The sequence below is a fragment of the Chlorocebus sabaeus genome, chromosome X (assembly GCF_047675955.1).
Source record: "Chlorocebus sabaeus isolate Y175 chromosome X, mChlSab1.0.hap1, whole genome shotgun sequence".
NCBI lineage: Eukaryota > Metazoa > Chordata > Mammalia > Primates > Cercopithecidae > Chlorocebus > Chlorocebus sabaeus.
In genome coordinates this window covers 134110269-134125274 of record NC_132933.1, presented here as the reverse complement: position 1 = coordinate 134125274, position 15006 = coordinate 134110269, and the positions used below count along the sequence as shown (strand labels likewise).

The following is a 15006-nucleotide window of genomic DNA, read 5'->3' as shown; positions in this document are numbered from 1 at the left end:
AGAAGCTGTGATTCAAACCAGTGTGATTAACGTCTGTATTTTATATATATATAATATAAAATATGTATTTATTATAGTATACATATATATATATATTTTTTTTTTTTTTTTTTTGAGACAGGGTCTCACTCTGTCCCTCAGACTAGAGCACAGTAACGTGATCATGGCTCACTGCATGACCTCCTGGGCTCAGATGATCCTCCCACCTCAGCCTCCTGAGTAGCTGGGACTAGAGGCACGCACCACCATGCCCAGCTAATTTTTTTGCATTTTGTATAGGGGTTTTGCCATGTTGCCCAGGCTGATCTCGAACTCCTGGACTCAAGTGATTCTCCTGCCTTGGCCTCCCAAAGTGCTGGGATTACAAGTGTGAGCCACCATACCCAGGCTCTGTACTACATTTAATTCTCCCATCAATTCTGGGATTTTTTCAATTGATTTTCTTGAGTGTAGGTATTTAATCATGTTGGCCACAAGTAACTTTATTTTTATATCTTTCTATACAATAATTACTGCTCTTATTTCAGCTTCATGTCTTATTGCATTGGACAAAGATAGTGGAACAGTGTTAGAATGAAACAATGAAAGTGGGCATCCTTGTTTTGTTAATGATTTAATGGAAAAACCATTATTGATGATTTAAATTTATAAAGCGATATTAAGGAGTATTATTCCATTCCTAGTTTCTAAGTTTTAAAAAAATCAGGAACAGATGTTGAATTTTATGAAATGTCATTTTGGCATCTATTGAATTTATTATATGGACACCAATGGTTCTGATCCAGATTCATAACTGAGAAACAAAAATAACTATAAATGTAGTTCAATTGTTGCTTTTCTTTTTCCAGCAATATCTGGAGCTTGTTTTCAAAGTGACATGTGGGCGGTAGAGGCAGAAATTGTTGTATAAAAATTTATGGGCTTTAAATTTTTCCCTGTCCAGATTTTGAGTCTGTACTGGGTAAAAGAAAAGATTGTGTGTAGGGGGTATTTTTGATGTATTTTCTTTAGAACAACTTGTAAAGGTATCATTTGCCTATAATTCTTAATTAGCTTAGATTCATGTTGACAAAATTGTAAATCAAATAGGTAAGGATTAATTCTATGTTGTACAAATCTCTATATACTATTCATTAAATTATTGTTATTAGTTATAATAGTTCTAGCCCACAAGAACAGCATATATATAAGAAATGTTAAAGCCTTTGATTGTTTTCATACATGACACATTAGCTACTGGAAGAGAATTTATGTTATTCTGTTTTGTGTTGCTAAAAACCAGCAGAAGGATTATGATTTGACATTGACTAATACTTCATATTGAGTAGTTTTAACTAAGAATCGGTTTAGGGAACTGGTGCTTTTTCATATATTTGTCACTGAACTTTTAGGCAATGAGGGTCATCAGATCTATGGAAGGGATGATAGATGAAGCTTCTCTTTTTTTAAAGAATGAAAACAATATTTTGAATTTGTTCTTAAGTAACAAGACTGAGTCTTCATAACTGGAAGGGATGGAATTGATTTGCTGTGTCGGTTAGCTAATGGGAAAGGGAGAGATGACAGAGCATGGGTGGAGGCAATGATTGGGAAAATAAAATGATTTTTGCTTTATTGCTCACAGAGTTGGGATTACTAAATAAATTGGTTATAAGTATATGAATAACACTATAGGTATCATGTAGCATAGTTACATTTTAATATGTATTAAAAGCGTAATGGTTAAGAGTTTGAGCTTGAAGCCAGCTTCTCTGGGATTAAGTTCCATCTCTCCTACTTACATGTTGTACCCCATTTTCCTCGAATATAAAATGGGGATACCAACAATATTAATCTCATAGGATAGCTTCGGTCATCACATGAATACACATATGTAAGGTGCTTAGAACAGTGCCTGGCACATCAGTAACTGGGAGCTCCCATCCTTGTCATTATCAGCATGATGCCTTGGAAAAGGTGTGGCCTGGGGTTCAACCTGGGCAGGGGTTGCTGAGTTTTAAAGGATGAGAAATTGTCCAAAGAAGAGAAAGCAAGGGTAGTCCAGGGAGAGGGAAGAGTGGGAACAATAAAGACAGAGTGCTGGGCTGGGAGAGGAAAGCATTGCCAGTGTGGGGCAGATGCGAGGTCCAGGGGTGACATCTTAGATCGGAGGAGTCTCCAACAATGTTTAATTGTGTTATGGAGTCTGAAGAGAGGATCATTCTGGAGATACAGGCAAGGGGGGAAGTGACTGTGAAGTTGCCAGGCCTCTGAGGATTTGGAAGGGAGAAAGGGGGCTGGGAACAGCTCCATGGGTGGTCCCATATGCCTGTCTGCATCCATAGCTGCATCCTCAGTTTCATTTCCTCTTTCCCTCCAGCATCTGCCTTTCTAAATCAGGCATGCTTCAAGCTATGCTGCCTTTCTTTCTTTCTTTTTGAGACAGGGGTCTTGCTGTGTTGCCTAGGCTGGAGTGCAGTGGCACAATCACGCCTCACTGCACTTGACCTCCTGGGCTCATCCTCCTGCCTCAGCCTCCTGAGTAGCTGGAATTGTAGGTGCACGCCACTATGCCCAGCTAGTTTTCTGTATTTTTTGTAGAGACAAGGTTTCACCATGTTGCCCAAGCTGTTTCACTGCCTTTCTCGTGAACACTGCAATCATACCATAAATTCCTCCCCCATCTAAAAAAACAAAATCCCCTAGTTTTGACCATGCATTCCATATTCACTTTATTTTTTAGAGTCTATAACAGAAAATAACCTTTATAATTCTGTTAGATGATGTAGTGAAACTACTGCGGGTTTTTGTTTTTGCTGTTATTTGTTTTTTCTAAGAGTTGCTTGGTATTTCCGTGTGTACAGTCAGGAAAAGGAAAGTTGTCATTTGGAACAAGATTTATGTCCAGGAATGACTACCAAATTGAAAAGGGAGGCATGAGCATTGAAGACAGTGAAGTATGTAGGCTTTACTGCCTATGTAATGAACCTGAGATAAAGTTATCAAGATGCTCTGCCTTTCTAGTCTTTAAATATAAATTGAAATAATTAAGTTATTCTTAAATCTCAAGCCAAACCCAAATGAGAAAAATAACCACTCCTGGACCACATTAAGGACAGACATTATTACTCCTAAATTCAACGTCTTATAAAACATCATCAACCACCACCAGAAAACACTGTGATACACAATAATTTAGAAAATATTTTTTTAAATTACCAAACAGTATGACTTTAGAAAACATTTTTCACATTTAGTTCTTAACTGTAATCTCTCAGCATAACTGGATCATGAAAAAAATGTATTCTGTCTATATCTGCTAACATTATACCTTCCAAACTTGACCACTCTGAATATTTTAAAAGAGAAACTATTTGCAGAGAACTTCTGAAGAATGGCCTTTGTAACAATTCAGTGTTAATGAGTTGAAGAGTATGTCATTGTCCTCTGGGTCATTATCTGCAAGAATATTGTGTATTAAACAACCACCATACCTCAGTGGCATGTAATCAACATTTCTTTTTGCTAACAAGTCTACAGATTAGCTGAACACTTCTGCTGATCTTGGCAGGCTTGATTTGGCAATTTTTTGGGTCTTCACTGGAGTTCACTCATGTGTCCAGAGTGAACTCTGGTGGCTGCTGGCTGGGGGCTGATTTAGGACAGCCTTGGCTAGGATGACTCAGCTCAGCTCTACATGGTCTTGGATCTTTCTCAAGCCTAGCCTAGGCTTTGTGGTAGTAGCATCGTTCCTAAAGAGAGCATGAAAGCATACAAAGCCTCCAGAGAGACCTGGGCTTGGAACTGGTACATAGCACTTCCATCACATTCTTTAGGCCAATACAAGTCATGAGCCCAGCCCGGTTTGAAGGGATGGGGAAACACACTGTTGACGGGAGTAGCTGCAAAAGTACATTACAAAGAGCATGGATAGAAGGTGGGATAGAGAATTGGGATCACTTTTGCAATCAATCTACCATGTTTCCTTTCGTCTTTCTCTATCTGAATTGTCTTGATTTCTGTACTGGGGCTGACTGTTTCATGGGCAATCTGGCAGGCAAGGACCCTGGGTCTCAGCACCCACTAAAATGGACAATGCAGGCACTCCGTTATGTAGAACTGTCTCTCCGAGACTGAGAGCTTCTTTGGGTATTTCTGCCTGTGGTTTGACATTTAACTTTATCTGCTTTGTTACCAAGAAAGAATGAAAATCATGTCAGAAAATTTATTTTTATGTACAGAGAAAAACAAATCCATTACAGCTAAATAGAATCCTCTGAAGTGTTTAACAGGGGAAAAATTGAATGTTGCAGTTAAATTTTCTGTAGGTTCTGAATAGCAGCAGATGTTTGAACCAGATATAATGTATTGTTCTGTTTTCCGCCCTATTTGTAAAAGTCTGAGATGTAAGAGTGGGCAAAAAACTTAGAGCTAGAGCTTTGATCATCCAGATACCTTGATTGGTCAATTTTCCCTGTGCTCCTGCCTCCCCTTCCCACTGGCCATGGACCCACTGCTGTGGTAAAACATCTGCCCAGGAAGGGATGGTGGTGACCCATGTGAATGTTCTGGTCTCAGGGTCAGTCATTCCTCGCAGTTATATGTGGGCTATGTTGGTATGCTGAACATTTGGCACAGTGCCTTACATGGGCTAGGTATTCAAGAAGATATTTATTAAATTTAAGTGTTGAAATGTTGATTCCCACCCCACCCCCCGGTTCTGTCCTTCCTTTTCCAGAATTAAGAAATCAATCTCTTGAAAGCGAACAGGACATGCGGGACAGACATGATTATGTGGACTTGATAGATGTCCCAGACTCCTATAATGGCCCTCGGCTACAATTTCCTCTCACTTGTACTGATATTGATTTACTTCTTGAGGCCTTCAAGGAACAACAGGTAAGTGTAAGCAGATGCTGCCTTGATTCTTGTACATAACAGATGCCCAATAACTGTTGAAAGAATGGATGGACATACTACAGCAGAAATGCATTTCTTTAGAAAACAGTTCACATTAAGTGAGAACTACCCTCTGTTACCCATTTAATAGAAGTCTCCTCAGGTGCACAGCAAGCTCCTTTCTATAGGCTAACAGCATTTCATTTGCCATTTTCTGAGATATCATTCACATACCATAAAATTACAGTGTACAACTCAGTGATTTTTTTCTTGCATTCACAAGATTGTGCAACCATCACCAATATCTAATTCCAGAACATTTTCATCACCCCCAATAGAAAGGCCATTCCTATTATCATTTCCTCCTCCCCACCCCTGGCAACCACTATTCTATTTTCTGTCTCTATGGATTTGCCTATTCTAGACATTTCATATAAACGAAATCATCAAATATGTGGCCTTTTGTGTTTGGCTTCTTTCACTTAGTGTTTTAAAGGTTTGTTCATGTCATATCATATATCATTACTTAATTTCTTTTTATGGCTGATAATATTCCATTGTATACCACATTTTGTTTATCCATTTATCAGTGAATGGACATTCGGATCTTTTCCACCTTTTGGCTATTATGAACAATGCTGCTATGAATATTCATGCACAGATTTTCGTATAAACATGTGTTCTCAGTTCTCTTGGGTATATACCTAGGAATATTTCACGGGGTCATATGGTAGCTCTATGCTGGATCATGTGGTAACTCTATGTTTAAATTTTCCAGTAATTGCTAAACTGCTTCCCACAGTAGTGGCACCATTTTGCATTTCTACCAGCAATGTATGAAGGTTCCAATTTCTTCATGTTTTTGCCAACACTTGTTATTTTGTTTTTATTTTTATTTTTATTATAGCCATCCTAGTGTGTGTGACATGGCATTTCATTGTGGTTTTGTTTTGCATTTCCCTAATGACGAATGATGTTGAGCGTCTTTTCATGTATTTATTGGCCATTTGTATACCTTCTTTGCAGAAATCTGTGCAGATCCTTTGCCCACTTAAAATCAGGCTTTTTATTATTGAGTTATAAGAGTTCTTTCTGAATATAAATTCCTTGTCAGATATATGATTTGCAAATATTTTCTCCCATTATGTAGGTTTTCTTTTCATTTTCTTGATAATGTTCTTTGAGGCCTAAAAGCGTTACATTTTGATAAAGTCCAGTTTATCCATGTTTTTTTTGGTTGCTTGTGCTTTTGGTGTCATATCTAAGAATCCATTGTCAAATCTAAGGTCATGAAGACTTGCCTCTGTGTTTTCTTCTAAGACTTTTATAGTTTTAGCCTTTACACTTATGTCTGTGAATGATTTTGAGTTAGTTTCTATATATGGTATGAAGTCAAAATTAATTTTTTTGCATATGGATATGCAGTTGTCCCAGCACCATCTGTTGAAGAGACTGTTCTTTCCCCATTGAGTGGTCTTTGCACCCTTGTCAAAAATCAATAGGCCAGGCCAGGCCAGGCGCGGTGGCTCATGCTTGTAATCCCAGCACTTTGGGAGGCCGAGGCAGGTGCATCACCTGAGGTCAGGGGTTCAAGAGCAGCCTGACCAACATGATGAAACCCTGTCTCTACTAAAACTACAAAAATTAGCCAGGCATGGTGGCTCATGCCTGTAATCCCAGCTACTCAGGAGGCTGAGGCTGAAGAATTGCTTGAACCCGAAAGGTGGAGGTTGCAATGAGCCGAGATCGCGCCACTGCACTCTAGCCTGGGCGAGAAAACAAGACTCCATCTCAAAAAAACAAACAAACAAAAATCTATAGGCCATAGATATATGGGTTTGTTATTGGACTCTCAGTTCTATTCTATTGGTCTATGTGTCTGTGCCAGTACCACACTGTCTTGATTGCTGTAGCTTTGTAATAAGTTTTGAAATAGGGAAGTATGAGTCCTTCAACTTTGTTCTTTTGCAATGTTGAAGTTGTTCTTCATTATTGTTTTGGCTATTTGGGGCCCCTTGCAATGAATTTGAAGATCAAATTTTCCATTTCTGCAAAAAAGCCTATTGGGATTTTGATAGGGATTGCATTGAATTGCTATATCACTTTGGGTAATAATTGCCATCCTCACAATGTAAGTCTTTCAACCCATGGTGTCTTTCCATTTATTTATGTCTTTAATTTCTTTCAGTGATGTTTTGTGGTTTTTAGTGGACAAGTCTTTCATCACCTTGGTTAAATTTATTCTTAATTTGTTCTTTTGGTTGATATTATAAAAGGAATTGTTTTCTTAATTCCTTTTTTGATTGCTCATTACGTGTGTGTTGATCTTACACTCTGCAGCTTTGACGAATATACTTGTTAGCTCTAGTAGTTTGTGTATGTCTGTGTGTGTGTGTGTGTGCATGTGTGGTATATTCTTTTGAATATTCTATATACCAGATCATGTTATCTGTGAATATAGTTTTATTTCCTTCTTTCTGATTTGGATGCCTTTTGTTTCTTTTTCTTGCTCAATTGCTCTGGCTAGAACTTCCACCACAATATTGAATATCAATGTGAAAGTAGGCGTGTTTATTTTGTTCCTCATCATAGGGGGAAAGCTTTCAATCTTTCACCACTGAGTTTAATGTTAGTTGTAGGTTTTTCATAAAAGTCTTTTATCATTTTGAGGAAATTTCCTTCAATTCTTAGTTTTCTGAGTGGTTTTATCATGAAAAGGTGTTGGATTTTGTTAAATGCTTTTATTTGCATCAATTGAGATGATTGTGTGTTTTTTACCCTTCATTCTATTAATGTGGTGTGATATATTGAATAATTTTCTTATATTGAACCGGCCTTGTAAATATAAATCCCTCTTGGCCATGGTATATAATCCCTTTAAAATGCTGTTGTATTTGGTTTGCTGGTATTATGTTGAGAATTTTTGCCTCTATTTCATAAGGGATATTGGTCTGTGATTTTCTTTTCTTGTAGTGTCTTTGCCTGGCTTTGGTATCAGGGTAATACTGATCTCGTAGAGTGAGTTAGGAATTGCTTCCTTTTATTCTGTTTTTGGAAGAGTTTGAGAAGGATTGGTGTTAATTCTAATTTAAATGTTTAGTAGAGTTCACCATTGAAGCCATTTGGTCTTGTACTTTTCTTTATTAGGAGGTTTTTGATGACTGATCCAATCTCTTGTTCTAGATCTGTTCAGATTTTTTATTTCTTCTTGAGTCTGTTTTGGTAATTTGTGAGTTTCTAAGAATTTGTTCATCTCATCTAAATTACCTAATTTGTTGGTGTACAATTGTTCATTGTATTCTTTCATAACCCCTTTTTATTTCTTTAAGGTTGATGGTAATGTCCCCACTTTAGTTTCTGATTTTAGTTATTTTCATTTTCTCTCTTTTCTTAGTCAGTCTAGCTTAAAGGTTTGTTAATTTTGTTGATTTTTTCAAAGAACCAACTTTTGGTTTTGTTGATTCTCTCTATTGTTTTTCTATTCTTTATTTCATTTATCTCCACTCTAATTCTTATTTTCTTTGTCAAAATATTAAGTTAGTTTATTGATGTGAAATCCTTCTTTTTTAATGCATGCATTTACAGCTACAAATTTCTCTCTGAACACTGCTTTTGCTGTATCCCATAAGTTTTGATATGTTGTGTTTTCATTTTTATTCATCTCAAAGTATTTTCTAATTTCCCTTGTGATCTTTGTATTACCCATTGGTTTTTTAAGAGTATTTATTTCATAAATAATTGTGCCACTGCACTCCAGCCTGGGCGACAGAGTGAGACTCTGTCCCCCCTGCCAAAAAAAAAAGTGTATGATTCAACAGTTTTTAGTATATTAAAAATGTTGTGCAACCATCACCACTATGTAATTCCAGAGCATTTTCATCACCCCCAAACAAAACCCCATTAGCAATCAATCCCATTTGCTCCCTCCCCAGCCCCTGGCAATACTAATTTACCTTCTGTCTCTATGGATTTGTCTAATATGAACACTTCCTATAAGTGGAATCATACAATATATGTGGCCTTTTGTGCCTGGCATCTGTTGCTTGGCATGTTTTCAGGGTTCATCCATGGTAGCATGGATCAGTACTTCCTTCCTATTTTTAGCTGAATAATGTTACTTTGTATGGATATAGCACATTGTATTTAAGGGATTATATGTTTATACATGCATTTTAATATTCATCTGTGGTTATATTGATTTTTGTATGCTTGCAAACACATTGAATATTTCTGGGAAAGATATGATACTTTTAACAGTGCCTGTTTCTAGGGGTAGAGATTAGGGGAATATGATCTAGGGGAGACGGAAAATGACTTTTCATTATTTTACCCATTTCTACTATTTAAAATTTTATTTCAACTAAAAAAAGGACTTGTTTCTCCATTTTAAAACTGCTTTTTTTTTTTGGAGTGCAGTCTTACTCTGTTGCCCAGGCTGGAGTGCAATGGCGCAATCTCGGCTCACTGCAACCTCCACCTCCCGAGTTCAAGCGATTCTCCTGCCTCAGCCTCCTGAGTAGCTGGGATTACAGGCACGTGCCACCACGCCTGGCTAATTTTTGTATTTTTAATAGAGACGGGGTTTCACCATGTTGGCCAGGCTGGTCTCGAACTTCTGACCTCAAGTGATCTGCCCGCCTTGGCCTTCCAGAGTGCTAGGATTACAGGTGTGAGCCACTGTGCCCGGCCCTAAAACTGCTTTTTTAAAAAGAAATATTCTTTAAAGGTAGTATTTTCCTCTAACTTAAAAGAATGTGACTATTTTATTAAAGTGGTTATTTAACCTGAGTATATTTATAAATGGAGAGACTGCCATCTGAGTTAATCATCTTAAGTATTTAATATTGCAGTTGTAAATATAATTCTAATGCTATGGAAAGATAGCCTTATAGGCAAGGATTAGTATGACCAGAATGGTTTTAGTCAATCCAAAGACCCAGAGAAATTATTTTCATAATAATTTTCTGTTGTTGCAATATATTCTCAGTTAATATTTGTTAATTTAGCTTTTTTAAAAAACAAAACTGCCCCTTTAGACAACAATTACTCTGATTAGTACTACCAATGGACCAGAAAAACTACAATGACAAGCTAAGGTAATACTGAAGCCAGTGTTGGGAATCAACAGATTACATGTGGCTGGGGGTGGTGGCTCACACCTGTAATCCCAACACTCTGGGAGGCTGAGGCAGGAGGATCATTTGAGGCCAGAAGTTCAAGACCAGCCTGGGCAACATAGTGAGACCCTATCTCTTCCCCCTCCACAAAAAAAGGAAAGAGCTTGAAAATCCAGTGTGAATTTTTCATTTACAGCACATTTCAATTCAGATTAGCTCCATTTCACATGCTCAATAGTTCCATGTGGCTAGTGGCTGCCATATTGGACAGCATAGGTCCAATATGGCAATAGGTCTAAATAGTTTTGACCTATTAAAATACATTAAATTTGTGTAGTAGTCACATCAATGCTATATTATATTTTGGAGTATGTATTTATCATTTTTTCTTCATTCTCCCTCTCCTTTTTCTTTTTCTCTTTTTTTATTACAATTGGCTTTTTGTCTGCATGTTTCCCTAGGGCAAGGGCGTGCCTCCCTTCACTTCTCTTGGGCTCTAAGGACCTGGGATGATGATTCATTTTTTCAGTTACACACGTCCACTGAGGGCTTATTATATGCCAGACACTGTGCTAGAATGATCTATTTCAGAATAATTGAGAGATTATCCTGAAATACAGTGACCTGAAACGTGCGCACGTGCTCTACCTTTACAGTTCTCTATACAGTCATGTCTTTCTTCCTTGTTCATTACATCTGTTTTCTCTGCTTCCCCCTCACAGATACTTCATGCCCATTATGTCTTAGAGGTGCTATTTGAAACCAAGAAAGTCCTGAAGCAAATGCCGAATTTCACTCATGTACAAACTTCTCCCTCCAAAGAGTTAACAATCTGTGGTAAGTTTCAGACCAGAGTTGTCAAATTAATATTTAGGAGCCTCTTGGTCCTACATCGTTTGCCTAACTTGAAAACTGTGTAAATTGGACTGTGTTAAGGGAAAAATGTTAATGTAGAATTATCTATCATGATAATACTGTTCCCCATCTTGTCTTTGTTTTGCATACCAGCTGGCAGGAATTAATTATGTGAGAAATTAAAGAGCTCATAGCTTTTTATAAAGGCAGACAGCATTTTAATATGGAAAAACCACCCATGAGTGGAATAAGCATTCTTTGCCCTCCGTCTAGCTCTCATTATCTTTGTTCCACATTGCTTTTTCTCGGTGGGCCTCTGCATGCCACTTATGCTGGGAAGAGAAAAGCCCATGGCAGGGTGGAGATTAAATTCTTCTCTGCCCTTGGCTGCTGTTTTAGATTTTTCCAACTGGTCTCTGCAGCTTTTAGAAGAGTGGGAATGTCCCAGAAATCTGTTTCTTGTTCTTTTAAATGACAAGATTTGAGATTTTGCTATCATATAGGCCAGCCTGGCAGGATATTGCTTCAAGAAACAGTACGCATTGAAATTCCTCACAGTTGGTGCTCAGCGTGCTTGCAACTGTTTGAGAGTGGGGTGCGTGGAAGGAACAGCAATTCCCTTAACTTCTAATTAAGCCTGTAGGTTACAAAACAGTGATTGTTATTTTCCAAATCAGTTTTTAGTCTGCATTTCTCTTATTCTGGCAGGTAGAAGTGAATTTGACAATCTAATTAAAGTATTTGCATTTCTAGCATCTGATAGTGGTGGCAGGGACTTGATGTAGCAGTGCCTACCTCATGACATGCCCTGACTCAGGTTTTTGAAGAGTCTCTAATGGTTCATTTCCAGCCTCATCAGGCCATCACGTCTCTGACTAGCAGATGATTCATCTCAGCAGTGGGTGTCTTTTATTCAAGGCCTCACCTGGCCTTACTTTTCATGGAAAACAGAGACTTCGGGTCATGAGGCTCAGAAAGCCATGCCACCCTGTGAAGCCTGTGAGGCCAGGGCTAGGTGTGCTCTTAGGATATATATAATAGCCCAAACTGAGAATGGGATACGCTTCCCTGTGTTTCACTGGGAGCCACTACAGACTCGTCCTTGCTAGAAGGATCTGGAAGAAGACACACGTTAATTACAGGGCAGGGCAGTCCTAGAATCCCACAGTGTGAGAACTGAAGGGTTCTCTAGTCTATTCTTTGCTCTTATGGGTGAAATTGAAGCTCAAACAGAAAAATGGCAGGATCAGAATTAAAATCAGGTCTTCTGTATCCCAGGTTAAAGGCAGCCCCACATCTGCCATCCTCACATTATGTACCTGATGGTGCATTTTCCATCATGAGACAAAGATTAGGGAATGACTTAATTGGACATCTCCATTCGTTAAAGATATCCACATCTTGGCACTTATTTCTAGACTTTTTCATGTAGTACCATTGGTAGAGGGAAAAGACAAGGCCCGTGGGTTTTCTTAACATGGGAATATTATCATTTTCCATTTTTAACAGCTCATTGAACTTCAAAACTTTTGTGATTATTTATAATAAAATTTAAAATTGGGACCATAACTTCAAAACCGTCTTCCGTTTAAGACGGTGGTGGGAAAGGGGGAGAGACTGTGATGAAAATTTGCTATTATTTTAATTGTGAAATGCATTTTTGTACATGTACATGTAAATATGCCCCACAGTTTTCAGCATGCATGAAATATAAGAGGATTTTTAGTCTACAGTTATATTATAAATGATAACAAATTCTACACTCATGTTTTTGTTGGCAGTGGAAATATCTTTCTGTCCTTCTTCCCGTGATACAAGTTTTTCTTTCGCTGTCCAACTAGAAGTTAAAAATATTAAACTAAGTAAAGAGTCCTCCCGTCTTTATGTCCTTAGATTTAGAGTGAGACCATATGAAAGCAATGAGATTTAAGCATACAATGATATTAATATGCTAATAATATTATAGTAGTAGTATTTTATAATTAAGTGCTGGTGATATAGAGTTTCTATTTTACTATTCCCAGTATATTTGGAGTCTTCTGTTGCATATATCTGGTTAATCTTGGTTGTGGGATTTTAAGCAAACTGAGGGAAAAATATTCCTAAATTAAATTCTATAGTAATTAAGTTGAATACAAAGAATAAAAATTTATGAGCAGAACTTATGAAAGATATTTTACCTAGAAATAGTTATCCAAATAGGGCTTTTGGATATTCACATAGTCACTCATTATTATTATTTTTTTAGATAGAGTCTTGCTCTGTCGCCCAGGCTGGAGTGCAGTAGAGTGATCTCAGCTCACTGCAACCTCTGCCTCCCAGGGCTCAAGCGAGTCTCCTGCCTCAACCTCCTGAGTAGCTGGGATTACAGGTGCGCACCACCATGCCTGGCTAATTTTTGTATTTTTAGTAGAGACAGGGTCTCACCATGTTGGCCAGGCTGGCCTTGAACTCCTGGCCTCAAGTGATCCATCTGCCTCGGCCTCCCAAAGAGCTGAGATTACAGGCGTGAGCCACCATGCCTGGCCTTATTTTTTAATTAATGGCTTCAGATACTCATATGATTTCCCCTAGTTGGCTTTCATTTTTTTTCTATGTCTCATCAAAGAATGTCAACTGTCTACTCACAATGTTTAAATTTCAGATGCTACTGCTGGAGTATATTGAAAACATGGCTTTAAAAAGCTATGTACTTAGCCAAGAAATATATTTATTGAGTGCCTGTTATCCACTGGGTACTATGGTAGGCACTTGGGGATTCAATGCTGACTAAAGTAGATACTGTTACTGCTCTCCTAGGGATTACAGTGTGAGTGAACAGAATAATCGCTAAGAGCCTGAGGGGATTTTGTTTTTCGTTTTATTTTTGAGACAGGGTCTCACTTTGTCACCCAGACTAGAGTGTGGTGGCATGATCACAGCTCACTGCAGCCTTGACTTCCCAGGGTCAAGCAATCTTCCCACCTCAGTCAGCCTACTGAGTAGCTAGGATCACAGGTGTGCACCACCAAACCTGGCTAAATTTTTGTTTTGTTTTGTTTTTTTGTTTTTTTGAGATGGAGTCTTGCTCTGTTGCCCAGGCTGGAGTGCAGTGGTGCGATCTCAGCTCACTGCAACCTCCACCTCCCGGGTTTAAGCAATTCTCATGCTTCAGCCCCCCGAGTAGCTGGGATTACAGGCGTGCACCACCATGCACAGCTAATTTTTGTATTTTTAGTAGAGACGGGGTTTTGCCATGTTGACCAGGCTGGTCTTGAACTCCTAGGCTCAAATGATCCATCTGCCTTGGCCTCCCAAAGTGCTGGGATAACAGGTGTGAGCCATCACGCCCAGCCAAGCTTGAGTTTTGAAGTGAGTTAAAGTTGGGTTTGAATTCTTGCTCTGATACTTGATGGCTGAGTAACTTTGCATAACTTACTTAACTACTCTGAGCCTCATTTGTAAGACGAGAATGATGAAGACGAAACCCATCTCACAGAGTGGTTGTAAGGATTGAACTAGATAATTCATGTAAAACCCTTAGCACAGTGCTTGGCCCAGAGTGATCAAAGCCCTGTGCAAATGACTGGAGTGAAGCACTAGATGCTGTCCCCACTATAGGAGAGGAAGAAAAGAGTGCTATGGAGACAAATTTCCTGTCAAATTAACATCGTCGTAGGATAAAAATCCAGTGCCCTGAGAACACTTGGGGTGGATCAGCAGTATTTCACTTTTAAAAGTCTGTAACAACATGGGCATTGTATCTTGTTTTCTACTGAATACTGATTTTTCGTTTGCACTGCAGGTGATTTGCATGGGAAACTGGATGATCTTTTTATGATCTTCTACAAGGTAAATGATGATTTGCTAAATATTAGCATTTTTCTTGGGGGAGGGCTGTCTTAGGGCAGACAACAATATTCGTTTTACTAGAGATATGTACAAATACAGATATAACGTTATAGTTTTTAACCAGGAGGCTCAAAGATTTGTAGAGCCATATCTTTTTTTTAACATACATCTCATACATTTTTTTAAAATTTTAATTTGGGTCTTCATTCGACATTATTGTGGTCTATGTATCCATTAGAATTTGTACCTGATTGTATGTATTGTCTTTATTACATCATAAATGTCTAGATGGTACAGGATGGGGAGGGATGCAGTCTGTTTTATT

General features: G+C 38.2%; 1 protein-coding gene across 5 annotated transcripts in view; it reads left to right on the top strand.

Annotated features, from left to right (window-relative positions):
* The window catches only part of PPEF1 (protein phosphatase with EF-hand domain 1), a 133231-nt gene that overhangs the window by 55515 nt on the left and 62710 nt on the right, over positions 1–15006 (top strand). For all 5 annotated transcript variants that reach the window (XM_007991188.3, XM_007991191.3, XM_073013855.1 and 2 more), the window contains 3 exons: positions 4718–4878; positions 10718–10832; positions 14635–14681. In XM_007991188.3, the coding sequence (XP_007989379.2) occupies positions 4718–4878; positions 10718–10832; positions 14635–14681 (323 nt within the window). The remainder of the gene's footprint in view (positions 1–4717; positions 4879–10717; positions 10833–14634; positions 14682–15006) is intronic.